Source organism: Vitis riparia, chromosome 3 (assembly GCF_004353265.1).
Source record: "Vitis riparia cultivar Riparia Gloire de Montpellier isolate 1030 chromosome 3, EGFV_Vit.rip_1.0, whole genome shotgun sequence".
NCBI classification, from domain to species: domain Eukaryota; kingdom Viridiplantae; phylum Streptophyta; class Magnoliopsida; order Vitales; family Vitaceae; genus Vitis; species Vitis riparia.
In genome coordinates, this window is record NC_048433.1 from 17606764 (window position 1) to 17623945 (window position 17182).

Here is a 17182-nt window from a genome sequence, read left to right on the forward strand (position 1 = left end):
GTCTCCAATTATTTCTTAAAGCACCAGACCAAAAAACACCTGAAAACACCTCATACTTCATGCAAATTTAGATCAAAACTAGAATAAAAATACTTAACCTTACAAGCAACATTGGTATCGAAAAACCTAAGAAAGTTGAATCATGCATAACATCAAATCCAGAACTTTGTCAAATATAACTACAACAACTTCAATTATTACAAGATTTTCTCATCAAAGTAATACAAGAAGGGAAATTAAAAACCCTAGACTACTACTATATCATGCTAACAAAATACATAATTGATACTTCCCCCATCTTGAGACGACCACAAACTTCTTTCTAGGTCCATAAGGAGGAAGAACGGGGTTCGAAGGTTTTGGTAGGACCACCCTCTGTACATTCTCTTTCCCTATACTTCCCAGTTTTGGCCGGAGTTTCAACACAGAGCACCAAAATTAAGCTCCCCAGAAGAAAAAACACTTCCAGTCACAAACTCCCCTTGACGATAGTACACATTAATGCATATATGACTAAGTTTAACAAGATGAACATCACATAACGTAACCAACACTTTTAAAAAAGGAAAAAAAAAGACAGGAAAACAAATGAGGCTGAAGCCAGTGTGGCCACATTTCATTCCTAAGCATATATATGTGTGTATATATTGCCTTTGTGAAGGGATGGCACACAACTAATCCACTACAGCATATGGATGTTTCTGAGATGCCTTTCACATCATATTTCTTTATTTCCTCTTCTATTAACCCCTCACTGATTCAGAAGTTACCTGGCCACTGCTCCCTCGGGTATTGAATCCTGTGATGGGCATGGATCGCTGAGCAAAATCTAGTAAAAGCTTCCGCTGGTGCTCATCAGTGTGAGGAAGACTTGCGCGTAGAAGCTCCACAGGCATTTCCCGGCTTATTGCTCTTGTGGACTCTGAACTAATTATTTCTGTGCCAGGCTGGGTTTGTGAAAATATTGACTGTATGATAGTCTCATATTTACTCAGGCAATACTTGGTAAGAAGACTAAAGAATTCATCAAAAGAAGCCTGCCAAAGAGCACGGTTGGGCATGCTACATTTGCCAGCAACATGAGGATCAGTTAGGAGTTCGGTTGCCCTTTCAAGAACAGATTTTAAGATAATAGAGGCCCCATCTCCAGCAGGGCTTCCAAGAGGGCGGAGGGGTGGCTGCTCTGAAGAACAAACAACTGCAACCAGACAAGCACTCAAAGCACGAAGATCCATGCCATTAACACAAGTGGAAACTGTCTTTGCAAGATCTATTGTTGTCTCTGCCGCCCCCTTATCAGAGGGAAGGCCGCCAAATAAAAACCTCAAATGACGGAAAATAGCCATGCAGACAATTCTGGCAAGCTCGCCACCTGGGAAAAGTAGCTGAATGTACCTGAAAAGGAGCTTTCGGCCCTTGGGAAGAGAGACCAAACGCAGGAAAACAAGGTCATCATTGGGAGCCAACCCAACTGCATGGCCACTTTTCCCAAGCGGGTCAACAAGCTGAAGTGAAGCTGCTAACCCTTCCAACAGCATCTGCCGCTTCCGCCTCAGCTGAATCCCTCCATCTTGGGGGGGACTAAATTGTAAAACCCGATCAATATCATCTACGTCAAGGAGAAGACAAAGGCCATCCTCAATAGCTATCCTAGCTGCAAGCATTGGTTCCTGTTCCAGTGGCTTTACAGTGACATTCTGTTCAGTGCTGCCATCATTAGAGCCAGAGGAAGGAGAGTCTACTTCAAGGAGGGGGCGAGGCCTACGGATGGAAGAGAAGGCAATCCTCCCAAGAGCATCTACAGGGAGATGAGAATGCTGTTCTGTATTATTGCGTCCTCGAGTAGGAAGATCCTTAAGGTGAGACGGGTAGAAATGGTGTTTCAACCTTGATTCAGCAGATTTTTTAGCAAGACGTGCTTGGTGGTAATAATCATCTATGTAGGGGTCATTGCTATGTGTGGCAGCATGCTGCATTCTAAGAATACTCTCTATCTCATCAGCTGTCATATACTTGGACCTGAATTGCACCAGACCATTATCACTTTTCTGGCTGCTAGAATCAGAGGCTTGGTGAGAAAAGCGCATGTTTTGTTTACTCCTTTGTGTTGACTTGGGTCTTTGATCTCTCATATCAGACAATCCAGGCATTCCTTTATGTTGAGGTGAAGGATGGGTATTATACAGTTGGGATCGCAGTGCTGAAAAATGGGCCATGGATGGTTGAACTGAATGATGCAACCTCTGCTGTTGAAGCTGCTGTTGTGACATTAACTGTTGGGGCATTATCCCATTTTGATGAGGTAATTGTTGTTGCAGAATATTGTTCAAGAGGCTAGGGTGATCTCCATGAATTAAGCCAGCATGATTGACCCAGTGGTTCAGTGGCCTATTATTAACAGATAGACCAGGAGGGTTGAACTGAGGTATATTTCCACCGTAATGCAACCCATGTGGTAAGCCAGACAAATGGATATTAGAGTTAGATAAAGGAGATAGATTTGGCGCAGATAAGTGCAACTGAGGTCCGACAGTAAGAGATGAAATATTCAGGTGATGTGAATGGTGGTGGCGTGGTGAAGCCTGTTGAGAACTGCCACCCGGAGGGAAAGATGTGAAAGATGATTTGGGCACTAAAATTGGTTCACTCAAGAAGTGATGTGGCTGCTGTGGCTGCTCAGGATATGACGATGTTCTGTACAAAGGCCTTGATTCACCTAGATGAGCAGAAGAAGCATGTGGCTGTGATGACCACCTCTTGCCTTCCTGAGAACATTCTGCATCAAACATATGCTGATCCAACCAGTTCGGAAAATCTGTGTCTTGTGCCCAATCAGCTGCAGACGAACCTAAAAAGAACTTGGCATCAATTGAGGCACAGAAATTAAGAAACTAGAACCCATTAATAAGCACTTGCAGATGATGAAGTTCCACTAATTTTATAACACCTCACACAAGTTGGGGAAACAATGATCAAAATTAGCACAACATGGAAGGGGCAAAAAAGCACTGGAGTGCACAGACATTTTATAGACCGAAAATGGAAATCTCTGCATGACTTTTTTATTCAATGTTATTGTACTTCCTTGACTATCAAAGAATGAAAGGAAAGTGTACTCTACTAGAATAATTACAATCACTAGTCGAGTCAATCTGCTTCTTCCTAAATGATAAAACAACAAAATGGGATGTGCAAAATCTCTAACACTGCATAACTATGAAATTAAACCATTCTTCATTTTCCATTGTCAAGTTCTGCCTAAAAAGTACTCAGAATTATATCATAGGTATAAAAATAAATGGGGTAACAGTACTAGTTCAGTTATCCAAAAAGTTTTTATTTGAGTGAGAAACCAGAAAACTGTAGTTAAAGAACATATGCCAGAAGTACAAAACAATTGCTAAATATAGTTGATGACCACATAATATGTTCCGCCGTTTTTGTCATCCATTTTTGCAAGAACAAGAGAAAGAGAGAGAGAGAGATTACTAGGTTTAGCACATTGTCTTGCTACCCAAGAGGCGTAATTGCAAATTACGCACCACAAAGTGGGGGGAAAAAGAATGAGAGAGTAAGATCTTGGTCATACAACCCCATTATAAAGCCAACCCAAAAAATAAAAAGTGTTGGAGAGCATGACATACATTATGAACCTAAATCCAACAAGCTTAAAACTTTTAGGGAAAGTGGTAGTTCAACATGGTATCAAAATCTCATTTGGATGGACGTCATGCGTTCAAACCTCACCACCATAAATTTATTTTCCCAATTTATTAAGTCCACGTGTAAGCCCAAAAAATAGGCTACACGTGAGGGAGGATGCTAGAGAGCATGATATACATTATGAACCCAAACCCTGCAAGCTCAAGTTTTGAGGATAATTGGTAGTTCAATAGAAAGACTTGGGAGGAGAAGTTTTTAATTACAAAGCATATAGGATGAAAGGCAAAATATAGAAATATTAAGAAACACCAACATATAATTTTGGGAAAAAAATAATAATAATCTATCTTTGATAAATAGGTTAATGATTGCATATAAATGCTAAGAATCTAAGTTCTCATATTAGGAAATATATATTGCCATATTTAAAAAATAAACTTCCAAAAAAAAAAAAAAACCAACCAATTGTTCTAGTGAAACCAACAAAACCGCAATCCCAAACAATCTCCTAACTTCAGTTAAACCTGAAATTCGACTTCATTTGTGCAAATGTAGAATATTTGAACTTACTTCATGCAAATATATATAGATCTATGACTATTTTGCATATAGGGATTGGTTGCTTTTGCCTATGATTCTATTGAATAATTTTTCATAAAGCACCACATAAGAATTGCTGCTTTTAACTGACAACTATTTTAGAGATGAAATAAAATGGGAAAGAACCTTAACAAACAAGTACTTCATGATTTTTAGATTTTCAACTGAACATGTAGGTTTCTTCGTCATCCTCAATAGATATGGGACATTCAAATCAACACTCAACTTTTCGTAAGTGGCATCACCATCATCATCACAATATTAACAGGTTCAGTATGGCATGCTTCCTTAATTTTCTTCTTTTCTATTTTTTCCAAAATAAGGAACAGGGGTTTATTTGACAAAAAGAGAAATAATGATGAGATATCTTTCATAAAAAGGAAGAAAAATACAACAAAAAGATAAAAACAAAATTCAAAACAGCCACTGTCACAAAGCAGTCAAGGACAGATGTTCCTAACAAAAATTTCTTGATATGTAGCACTCTCTTGGGCCAAATTATCAGCCACCTAGCCTGCAGATCTAGGTTTCAAAGCAAAAAGGGAAACCATCTCTCTTTTTTTCCAATAAGTAATATTTACTATTGTTACTTTTATTGATCATGATATTTTATTAAAAGGAAAAATGAAGTAAAGCAGCATGGCCTATCCTTCAAGACAAACAAAAAGGAAGAAACAATCAAAAAATTTACTCAAAAAAGGCAACCCAAAAACTCCAGCTAACAGACTAGCACGGAGGTGCCAAACCCTATGAAGAAAAAAATTCCCTTTAGAAGGATATGCTGATAAACCTCCCCATTTTGTCAGACAATCTACTGCCTTCTTATTTGAGTTAGACCTCCAGAAAAAGGAGCATCCTATAAGCCTCAAGAAATTAATAATCCTATGGACTTGAGCAATGAAGCAACTGGTTTCCAGAGCCCCCTCTTCCCTTAAAATATTGAAAGGAGAGAACCGACTGAATCCCCTTTCACTGCAATTTTCTGCAGCTCCAAGCAAATACCTCAATCAAGCTTCCATAAAAGGTAGTTCAGCCTAAATAACTGATCCAAAACCAGCTGAATAGAAGAATGCGCCAACCACATGGCCATAACACATTCTTATGGCACTCTGAATGCCCATAGAACCAGGGTCCATCAAAATTAAGTTTCAAAGAACCTACAGGAATGGAATCCACAACTCTCAACCTAGAGTCTCTCCTAATTCACACAGCTCCCCAACTTAGTAGAATCATGCCCAACAGAACACTCAGGAACACCCCAGTAACGGCCCCCCCCATAAGGAAGCATAGAAACAAACAATATTCCACAGTGCTCAACAGGCCTGCATTTACCCTAACATCTTAGCGTTTCTCTCAAACCAAATAACGCAGATATACAAGCAAAGCCCGCTGCCAAAGCACTCTCCGCCTACAGATGCTCAAAAAAACCCCCAAAAGGCAATAATCGGCATCCACCCTATTTTTAAAAAGGCACAAGGTGCAAGGCATGGCCCAAGACTTGTGTTTGTTCAAGTCAGGAGCACTGTAAGGGGCATATGCAATTTTATAAAATATTGCAAATTTAGACATGCATTTAAAAAATTTACTCACTGATCACCAAGGATACTCATAAATCAATTCTCAATTCTCATTAAATTCAGAAATCAGTCTAAAAATCATCTTTAACATAGATCAGTTAAAAAAAAAAAAAAAATTAGATTCAAAAATCGGCTACCTTCACTTTTAAAAATCAGGTTTAAATTAGTTCTAGAAATCAGCTGTTCTCTTCTTTGAAATTAGTTTTCTCTATCTTTTTAAAATAAAATAAAATAAAATATGAAAAGAAAAGGTTATGCTCTTCTTCCTCTTTAAAACAGTTAAAAAAACATCTGTTTGAAAGAAAAGGTTTCCCTAAAAAAAATGAAATTATTTTTAAAAAACAAAAATCAATACCTTAAAAACCACTGAAGACTGGATGAATGGCAGTGTGGAACAATGAAAGCTGTGTAGCCATGGAGTCAGGTATCCGACATTTGCCCTATATGGTTTTTGAGTTTTGCCCTCACCTGTTGGGTTGAAAGAAAAAACTACTTTTGAAGTTGGGTTACTTTTTATGAAGCATGTGCAAAACGATGTCTATTTCTCATGATTTTGGAAAAAAAAAAAGAGCATGGCTCAAAATTACATTGTTTTTCCCAGGGCAAAGACAAAAAAAGAACAAGGCAAGCCTTAGCACCTTGGCTGGTGGCACTGCACCTGCTCCGGGTGAGGTGAGCTGGCAACACCTCCACATCACTTTGCACCTAGGCACACCATTGATAACATAGTGCCCAACACTTCATAGAGGCCCAAGAAACATTGCCCAATTGGAATAATCTCTACCATAATCCTGAAGCTACAGAACAATTAACAAGTGGTTTGTGGTTTCTCTGTTATCTAGACAAAGAGTGTAATGTCTTTATAAGATCTCATCTGTAGCACATTGGGCATCAATCTTCCAATTAGCCAACGCTCAAGTGAAAACCTTGATTTTAAGCAAAACTTCAGACTTCCAAAGAAAATTGGCCTGCAGAGGACTACTCGAAGACAAGGTGCAAAGGAACAATTTTGCACAAAATCGGTCTGAAAAAGTCAAAAGTCCAAGACCTGTCATCCGTGCAAGGAGAGTAAATACACATGTTGCAAAGAGAGCAAGAGGTGAAGCTATCCATGATTTCTCACATCACAGAGACATGGAAATTCCAAAGATGAAGTGAATAAGATTGACTAAAACAAGTGCACAAGGAAGATTTTACCCCTCAAGATGAGATAGAAACTAAACTAAAAACAAATGCGTAAATGGTTGATTGCCCACCAGACATCCTCCCAAAAAAGGATTAATGGACAGCCTCCAACTGAGCACAATGTTAAGAGTTTTTTCTGTTTCAGAGCAAACTACATATACTTTTAACAATATTGCGTGACAATGGATCAAACCCCCGAGAAAACAGAAAATACACTTACCATTGGAGCTCTATTCTTCAAATAGGCCGCCCAATGCCCAAACCCCATTCACATTTGGGCTTGCAGACTTGACTCCAACCTAAAGATGCTCTTTGTTACCCTTATAACACCTTCCCAATGGAACTTACATTAGGATTTTTTCAATCACAGCAATACCAACTAGTTTTCTGCAATAAAAAGGTTCTACATGAGAATATGGGCAAGAAAGCCTTCTTCCACCTATCACACTTCCTACAGATTCATTCTCAAATTAAATACCTAAAACTAGTAGCCCTAGGATTCACACCCAAAAGGAAGACCCAGACAAGATATGGGCCAACAGCTAGTGCTATAACCCACAAGGGAACCAAGCCTACACAGCATCACCTGATTAATGTTAATACAACATAAAATTGTCAAATTTCAACTTAAGCTAGTCCCTATATTTTGAGGATAGGGAAACTTGTGTTTTAGTGCAGTGATTTGAAAACAATCAAAAAATAGAAACTCACTTGTATAAAATTAAAGTTATCTTCACAAATTCTGAAATATTTAGAAATTTATGTACTCTCTCACTTTACTTTCCAATATATTTCCCGAAATATACTTCTTCTATTGGTGACGATAACTTCCAAAGAAACTCCACCCTCCTTTTACTCTACCCAGGATTATTTCCTATGTATAAAACAATATCATCTTATATCTTCTTACAAGGTGATGACGCGTTACAAATTCCCATTGACCGTTTTTCTAAAACACGACACATCAAATTTTTTCCTAGATTAACTATATTGCATTTAATTATTTCTTATTTAGAAAAAAATTTTGAATTTTGAAAAATAAAACCATTATGAATTTTATTTACTTACATTTTTTATTTTCATAATATATACTTATTCAATTGATAAAATAATATTTATAACAAAATACTAATGGAATTCTAAATAATAAAAAATTAATGCTATATATACAAATTGAATGACATTTTTCCCAATTCTAAATTTAAGAATTTGTCATGTTTCATGACCTAACAAAAAAAAATAATAGAAAATCTTCAATCCCCAAAGAAGATCCCAACTCCTCTCACTCGCCTTCGTTCTCTATCTCATAGTTGGACCCATTGTTTTAAGAAGGCCTCCTTCCTTTCCTAATTTTATTCTGTAAAACCGGTGTTGAATTCTCTCATTTCAAAACAATAAATTGGTAAGTGAGAGATTTTCTAGACAAGGCTTTTTTATGTTGAGAGAATGGGATAGAGAGGGAGAGTCCCCTGAACAGTTGCTGCCACCCAACTGAAAAGAGCATTTTGGGAAACATATTGCAAATCAATATTAGAGTGCATAAATTTCTACATATTTTCAAATATACAAAAATAACTGATTTTAAATAAGTTACTATTTTCTATTTATTTTCAAATCATGGTACCAAAACAAACTTTCCCCCTGAGGATAAGTTTGACATTCCTCTCCAACAACTCTAGATAAGAAAATAATAGCATCAGCAAACTAGAAACGATATAGCTTAATACAAAACCTTCAGTGCCATTATTAGAAGTACCCTACTAAATCTGGAAATATCGTAAAACTAGAGAAAGTTAAAATAACCATATGTCATCAATCTACTATGTGTAAAAAAATCTATAGAAGTAACAATGACACCAACAACCATACAAAAATCATTTGCACTAGCCTTTATATAATACTACAATATAATGACTTCGCATTTGATCATCAGTAATAAAAAATGAAATGGTGTAGATAGCCTAGTGATGGAGATAAAGATGTTCAATTAAGTACTTATGTTAGGCATAAATATAGGAAGTGATAATATTTCATTTTGTTACATCTCTATTGTCATACAACACCTAACTGAAAGTTTAATGAACAACAGAGGCATACAGAATGTTTAAGACCAGGTGACAAAGCAAACTCAAAAGCTCACTAGAAATACTTAGTTGATAATAATAAATAAATACAATTTTCAAATTCTACATGTTCTATGACATTGGCACAAAAATCCAACTGTTATGAAGTAAAAGTACATACAAGCACATGGCAGAAGCTAAGAAACTAGTCATTTTAAGAGCTTAACCCTTTTAAGTAATTGATTAATGTTGCTCTTTTAGTCTCCATAACAGAAGCCTTTTTTCCCTTTTTGACATCTGTTGGGATGCACCTTGTAAACATCCTGCACATGTGTGTGTGTGCGCACGCGCAGATAGAACAAACTAAATGAGAAACAGTAAATTTTGGATGAAGATTTGTTGAATCTGCCCCTTGAAACGTTTAGCATAAAGCAGCCATTATTTGTTATTTCAAAAATCTAATAATTTCATCTTCAAAATTACTGGAGACAGCTAGCTCAAGGGGGATGGGGTTGGGGTGGGGATGTGGGAGATCTCAGGTTTGAGCCTCAATAAAGACAATAAAAAAATATGCTATCTGCCACAAAACAAAAACAAAACCAATAACCAAAAAAATGCTGAAGAAAAAACATTCTTTTGTTCATCTCCTAAGATACAAGATCCATTCACTATCCCGATTTTAAAGAAGTGAACTATGGAAATGGTAGGTGAAGCAGAGTAAAGGACTAGAACTTCTTCATAACTGAGTAAAAAAAGTAATTAATAAGCTTAAGTAATATGAAGGTGTTCCAACAATGTGAGGTAACCATAAATGCATTTATGTAATGCTATGAATTACATTTTCACAGTAACCAAGTAGGAAAATATAGCTCAATGACACAATAAATACCCAATAAGGTAGTTTAAGTTACTAATAAAATCAAATTCACATGGTAGACATGTTGGACATATGGGTTTGACAACAAATTTACAAAATATACAATTAACTAAAGAAAGGCAAACACATATTTCAAACTACATGCAAAGGAGGCATTCTATTTGCAAACATGAATTATTGCACATTAATACAGATTGGGTGAAAGCACAACAACCGACCACTATAAGCATCCTAGGGCCAGAAGATTTCAATCAAGCGATCTTTCCAAACACTTCTTGGAGAAACTTTTCATAAACCTAAGGCCCTATTGAATCATACTTTGATACACTTTCATCCCTTCTCTGCACAGCAAGGATGGGAAAGTGCCCTAACTTAGAGAGCTCGAAGGGCTAATAACAGATAAACCTTTTGAACAAGCACAAAGAAGATTCAGAGGGGATTGAACCTATGAGAAAATAAAAAAGATTCAGAGCAGATTAATAGGCTAGCTTGATCCTCAACCTCCATGAGAGGCTAGCTTTCAGAGATTTCATGAGAGATCTTGGCTTGTTCTTCATTTGGAATCCCCACATATTATTCACACCTAACAGGTGTGCATTTTATAAATAAAAAGTCCCACAGAGAAACAAAATGGAATTGTAAAATCATACTTCGATAAACTTTTGGGGGACTTTCATCCCTGCTCTATCAAGGCAAGGCATGAGCCTTAAAACATAAGGCATTAGTAATGTAATCTGTTAAACTCATAAAACATAGGAAAATGTTCATAAGAGAATAAATTTTTTAAACTTGACATAATTAAATCATTAACATGAAGAATTTCAAGTTCATGAGGTAACCAAAAACAAAACAAAACCAAAAAAAAAAAAAAAAAAGAAAAGAAAAAGAAAAGGAGAGAACAAAAAGAACCAAAAAAGGGGGGGAACAAGCCATGTTCCACAAGACAGTAAACAAACTCCCATAAACAACAGAATACTCAATGTGACAACAGAAGGCAACCTTAAACCATGCCTCATCACAAATGAGAAGTCCAAAGTCAACTAGAGAGGAGGCAACCTTTCAGCCAACTTATTAGCTTTTTGGTCAATAGTCTGGCCCTGCCCACTGGTCCCTCCGCCAATACCATCACCTCATAGAGACCCACAAAATGACAAAAGACAACAGTATAATCCCTACACTACTATTAACTCCAAACAACCATCTAGGACATCTTTTTCAAGCCCTCCACCAAGGAAAGAACCTTTGCCTCAATGGCCAGAATCAAACATGTAGGCTTGCACAAATCTCAACTGTCCCCCAATTGCTACTGGATCAACCATCAATACCTGTTGGCACCAGGCCTTATTACAAGAACCCCACCCTCTAATTTCTGGCCAATAATCCACAGAGGAACTATAAAGCCAAGAACACCAGAAAAAAGGTATGTTAAAATATTATTAATTTTCATATTTTCAGATCAACAACCAACTGTTTTTGGCCTCGAGTACGACAAAGTTATGCTTCTATGCAGGAAATAGAGAAACTAAATGCTTCATTAGTAAGTGAAATTTGTTAGGCTTTTTCTTTTTTTTTATATAGGTAATATCAAAAAGTATATATATAAAGAGGAGATGCCAAAACAGCGCCCCCAAGTATACAGGAAGTATACAGCGGAGGCCTAAAGGCTCACCCAAGAGGGAAAGGGAAAGAAACAAAAAACATTACCTGCCCTCATTTAGAATCTAACCAATCAATGAAGCTAAAAAGAGAATTAGGTCTCATATCTATAGACACCCCAATAAGGCTTTTTCTTAACACTAATAATCTATTCTAAATAGCATCATTACCATCACAAATGTTCAATCAGCAAGAACCTATGATAAACTAGTGCATGCAACAAAGGATGTAAATCTGCCAGCAGAAAATCAAATACAATCTAGATACATGCAAATGCATGGATACATACAGCTCGCCAGTTGGTAGATATTTTCAGCCATAGCAATAAGATGAATTTATTATTTGACATACAAAAGATGGCCAATGGCCAAGGCTGTGAGCAATACAGAAAGATTTTAGAAAGAAAACTGGTCTGTCTATAGATCAAAATGTCAAGGAAACCATCCAATGTCTACCATAGTATGATGGCAGAGAAATAGATTACTCACTTTCTCTTGAAAAAGATCCAGAACCCCTATCACCAATAACTCCTGGATTTCTTGGTCCAGTAACAACTCTGTTCAACTGTATCACAGAACAATGAATTAAGAATGCCTCCAAGAAATTTACAACTTAAAATTACATTTAGAAGGACATGAAACTAAAAGGAGAGAATAGTAATAAGAAATAACAAATTCTGACAGAAATGAAAATAATATCCCATCTATTAACGTAAAGGATATTTGATTAAAAAAACACAGAAATCATTAATGCAAGGCTATATTGTCTGAAGCAATTTCACAATAGTCTTATCAACATTCTATGGAAGTAAGTAACATTCTTGTCAATCACATTTCATTGGAATAATTTTTATAGGCAAACATTTGTTGTCAGAGCTTTAGTAAACATGAGGAAAACAAATACTTATGGATTGCATACCCCAGTCAAGTACCCATAGGGAGAGGATGAGAGAGAGTAATTTATGGATTGCAATTCCAATGCAATGACTAATACAAACATTTAGCACGGTATAAAATAAATGAATAAATAAATAAAAATAATAGTTTTTACATTAAGAAACTAAGAATCATTTGATCTTAGGGAAGTATAAAATATGAGAACTATAAAAATTGACACAATAACAATATTTATTCTTCATTGCCTGCAAGATGATAAATGTGAGAAAGCCTACCTTTGAAAATGTACTTGCCAGATCATCGATGTCAGACAAAGAACTTAAACCTACACTCTGGTGATAAAAAATAAAATGAGGTTAGAGTCAATATGGCAGTGTATCATGTTCTTGAGGATGGAAATGAAGAAAAAATGTATATCATCAACCATTAAGATAACACTAATCCAGCAGTTTGAGAAGACGGGAAGTTGGGAGCAATGACATTAAAGGAAAAGTTACAGAAAAATCAGAAAAATAAATTAGATCTCTCATATGCAACCAGCAATACACGCACGTCTGCAAGACCTTATTCTCATGCAAAAAGACATATGTGCTAGCATGTGTGGGTGTGTTTTGACAAGCCCAGGTGATTAGAACTATTTTTCGTTTTTGTGTAATCTGTAACTGAGTCTAAAGATTTAGAAATCACAGAAGAGTCAGTCAAACAATTGTAGCAACGAAATTGACACATTCAGCAGATACCACAGCAGGTCTTGTTAAGTTAATGAAGGAGCCAATGTATGATGGTTTTCAAGGCAGATTTACAGAGGATATCACTCTGTTGAAGACTATGGTAATGGATCATCTATAGCATAGGCATCCAGAAATCATGCTTTGATGATGTCATAACATCAAATTTTTTTCCAGTTAATTTTCTCTCTGCTATTCCCTTTGTTTCAAAGTTTCTGTTAAGTGGATCATCTCTGCTCTTTGTCCTGCTTTTATCCATGTCTTCCTTTAAAAAGACAAAAGGGGTAAAAACATTTTGACAATTGAATCTGCATTAATTTGGGGAAGCAACCTCTTGGGAAGCAATTTTAGAGAAGCTCTTCAGGAGAAAGCTCCACAACGGAAATTTGTTGAAAGATTAAAATACTTCTATGCAAGTGAAGCTCTCTTGTCAAAGCGCACCACTTGACAAAGGAATTTTGGTGTAAAGACATCTCCATATACTACAACTAAAGATTGGGTTTGACTAAGCGATCTTGAAGTTCCCATTTGTCAGTAAGACATGTACTGCCACATTTTTATAAAGACCATCAAAAACAAAAATTATTGTATAGACTATTAGCACAGTATACACATCAACAATGCCAAAAGAGGGGCACAACCCCATTACATGCATAGCATACAAGTTATACCATTACAACAAGAAAATTATAGACATACAACGACTGGAAAGAAAAAAAAAAAAAAAAAAAACCCTCCCAGTCCAAGCCACTCATAAGCTTGCAATGGACTCCAAAGGGGTCTTCTATCCAACTATACCAGCCAACAAATGAGAATCAAAGCATAATTTCTGTACCAAAAATGTTTCTTCCAGACATAGTTTCATGTTTGTCAAGCCCTATGTGATGCACCTTTTGGAAGACTTCAAAGAGCTTTTTGAGAGTAAAAGCCCCTTTGCAGAGTGTTTGGTTACATTTAAGTAGTCCTTCGATGTAAAAACATTGGGACTTAGAATCTCTGTGTAAATGTTGCAACAAGTAGCTTTTGTGAAAACACCTTAAAAAATAAAAAGGAAAATGATAAAATAATAAATAAATAAAACATTCTAAAATTTTAAAGACATGGGGACTTGGAGTTTGTTTAAAAGAATTGTTTTACATGTACATATATAACATTAGAAATTTTATAAAATGACACTTATAACCTTATAAATCTTATAAATGAAAAATTTATCCACTTGTTTATTCAAAAAATTATTTCTAAAAATGTAGCAACCAAACACTAACAAATCTGTTTCTAGTAAAGGTCTTTTACATATAGATATTTTTAAAAAGAGTTTTAGTAGAAGTTACAGCTACACAAATACATCTTAAAACAAATAGATAATAATATGATTTTATTCTCAAGGGTTATATGAAATGACTTCTCATCTACATACGTTTATATTATATATTAAAATAAAGCATTATCTTCAGCTCTTAACAGCACCATGGCAATGCCCCTTTTTCTCTTTTTCTCCATTAATTTTTTATAAAAAGTTCAAGTACCAATCTAGGAAATGATGCTACTTAGAATTGAATGGACACCAAAACTAATATTAATTCATTACATGTCCGAAGGGGAAAAATATTTACCTCTTCTCTCTCAAACAACTGATACTCATCGTCAACGGATCCAAATACAGGAATATTATTTTCATTCTCCAAACCCCCCAACTCCACTTCCTCCACAGCATGTTGACCAAAAAATTCATATTGTGATGCATCAAAGAGTGCACCATCTGCAAAAGAATTGAAAGGGAAAAAAGAGACACCAAAAAAAGAAGTTAAGTCAACACATCCAATTGTTCCATCCTTCAAACATCCAAAACACATATAGATGTTAGAAAAAGCTGAGCCTCGTGAGCCACTAAACAGAAGATGAATACAAATATGGTTATTTACATTCTATAATCAAGATGCTGAATGTAACCCAGTAAACTACATATAGAAACAACAGCTCCAACACAAATTAAGCACGTGTCAGGTAACCAACCGAAAATCAATTCTGGTTAGAAAACCCCAATTATGACAGCCCCAAATCCCAACACTTGTGATAAATCTTTTAATAAGACTCCTATGTTGGGTTGTTGAGAAAACCGACAAAGGAAAAGGGAATTATCTTTCTTAATTGATAAAAAGAATATACTGAACGAGCACTGAGCACCCTACCTATGTACACTGGGAGTATACATAAACTAAGCTAAGTGCAACAACACAAAAAAGGAGAAAGAAAGCAAAGCTCCTCCATCCCGATTGCTTCCCAAACAGCTAACAAGATCCACAGGAGATCTCCCAACCCTACAGACACCTTAAGTCTAGGAGTGTAACAAGAGAAGCATAAACTCTTTTATTGGAAACTTGGACTTCCGGTTGCCTTGCAGAGCTTTCATTTCTAATCAATTCCTACATTTTTTTTCAGCGTCTCAACCGAAACTTTGGATTATCAAACCTACCTACTTATAAAATGGGCATCTGAAGATCTTCAAAAACCCAAAATTCAATCACAGAATCAATCACGACACCAATGAAGATCAGGAAGATAAACACTTGAAAGCTCAATCAAACAGTTATCCTCTGCTCGATTGCAGGGAGAACCAAAGAAAAGAAGAGTAACACAAAAGGAAAAGAAACAATAGTCAATCGTTATGCCCTATAATCCCCATTCGTTTGGTGGTGGATTTCACTATCCCATAACTCAAAATTCCAGCTTCTTTTTTCTTTTTTTCTACCTTTTCTCAGAACCAAACGGACCCAGATTAACAAATCCCAGAAAAAAAAAAAAAAAAAAAAAAAAATCCATCAAAGTCAAAACCCAAATCAAGGACAGAAATCACGAACACAACAGAAATACAAAACCAAAAAGCCTCAGTTTGTTTCCCCAAAAACAGCTCACGAACACTCCATTCCAATTTGCTTCATCAGTCCGTTAGGGGGTAGATTTCACTTCCTACGACTCAAAATTCAAATTTCTATTTTCTTTTCCTATTTTCTCTCAGCCACCGACCAGACCCAGATCAAGTAAAACCAGAAAAAACGCATCTCAGTCAAAACCCAAATCGAAGACACAAACCCAAAAGCCTCGGGTCCCTTCCACCGAAAAATCTACTCCAATTAGCTTCACTCCAGAACTTCCTAAACCTTCCCTAGAAAATCAAAGCAAAAAAAACCCCAGAAAAGCCATAATTACAAAGATGAAGGTGAGGAGTTTGACCTGAGGAAGAAGCCTCGGGGAGGTCCTTGAAATCCAAACCCTGAGATCTCTCCATTTCCACAGAATCAGAAGAGCTAAAACCCCAGAAATCCAAACAGCAGCATAATCAAAAGCTTAAATTTGAGGGATTTTTTTGGGTTGTTTCCCAGTGTCCTTATGCACATGCATATATTATATGTATATATATAGAGGAAGAATCGAAAGATGGTGTGAAGGAATATCTTAGTGAGGGTTGGCTCCTCCCTTTATTTATTTGGGATGTGAATGTGAAAAGAAAAAAAAAAAAAAAACTCAAAACCCTGGGCCACTTGTAAATTTTAGACAAAGTTATTATACGGACAAGAGCCTTGTTTTTAGTTCTTCATATCAAAGTGCAAAGAAATTGGAATTTTCTTCTCTAAAATCCAATTTTCAAAATTAATTTTCTTGGAATATAAGAAATAGAAGTAGACACTAGGTTATGTTTGCAAAATTTTCTCAATATTACTTTTTTATTTTTTAAAAAAAGAAAAACAGAAAATTTGTTTTCTAAGTACATCTATATGTTTTTAGTTATTTTAACTTATTTTTTACTAAATGGATGTTTAATAAACTAACTTAATAACTTAAAGTGATTTAATAACTTAATTTAAGTCATTAAATAAATTAAGTATATTTGATAAAATAACGTAATAATATAATTTAAAATAAAAAACAACTTAAAATA

At 35.8% G+C, this 17182-nt stretch overlaps 1 protein-coding gene across 1 annotated transcript; it reads right to left on the bottom strand.

The window, feature by feature from the left end:
* Nucleotides 1-111: 111 nt before the first annotated feature.
* LOC117909047 (protein PAT1 homolog 2-like) lies at nt 112-16683 on the bottom strand. The gene is made up of 5 exons (XM_034822954.1): nt 16477-16683; nt 14859-15004; nt 12793-12849; nt 12110-12185; nt 112-2848 (listed from the first exon to the last, which is right to left on the bottom strand). The coding sequence occupies exons 1-5, from the start codon at nt 16529-16531 to the stop codon at nt 744-746; spliced, it is 2439 nt and encodes an 812-aa protein (XP_034678845.1). The 5' UTR covers nt 16532-16683; the 3' UTR covers nt 112-743.
* Between the last annotated feature and the right edge of the window lie 499 nt (nt 16684-17182).

Bases quoted from the DNA above. Each gene is read 5' to 3' on its own strand.
- LOC117909047 (XM_034822954.1), bottom strand. From the start codon at position 16,531: ATGGAGAGATCTCAGGGTTTGGATTTCAAGGACCTCCCCGAGGCTTCT. The intron at 15,005-16,476 runs GTCAAACTCCTC...ATTCTTTTGCAG, and splicing joins CCCCGAGGCTTCTTCCTCAG to ATGGTGCACTCTTTGATGCA. The intron at 12,186-12,792 runs GTAGGCTTTCTC...TCTGTGATACAG, and splicing joins TGGCAAGTACATTTTCAAAG to TTGAACAGAGTTGTTACTGG.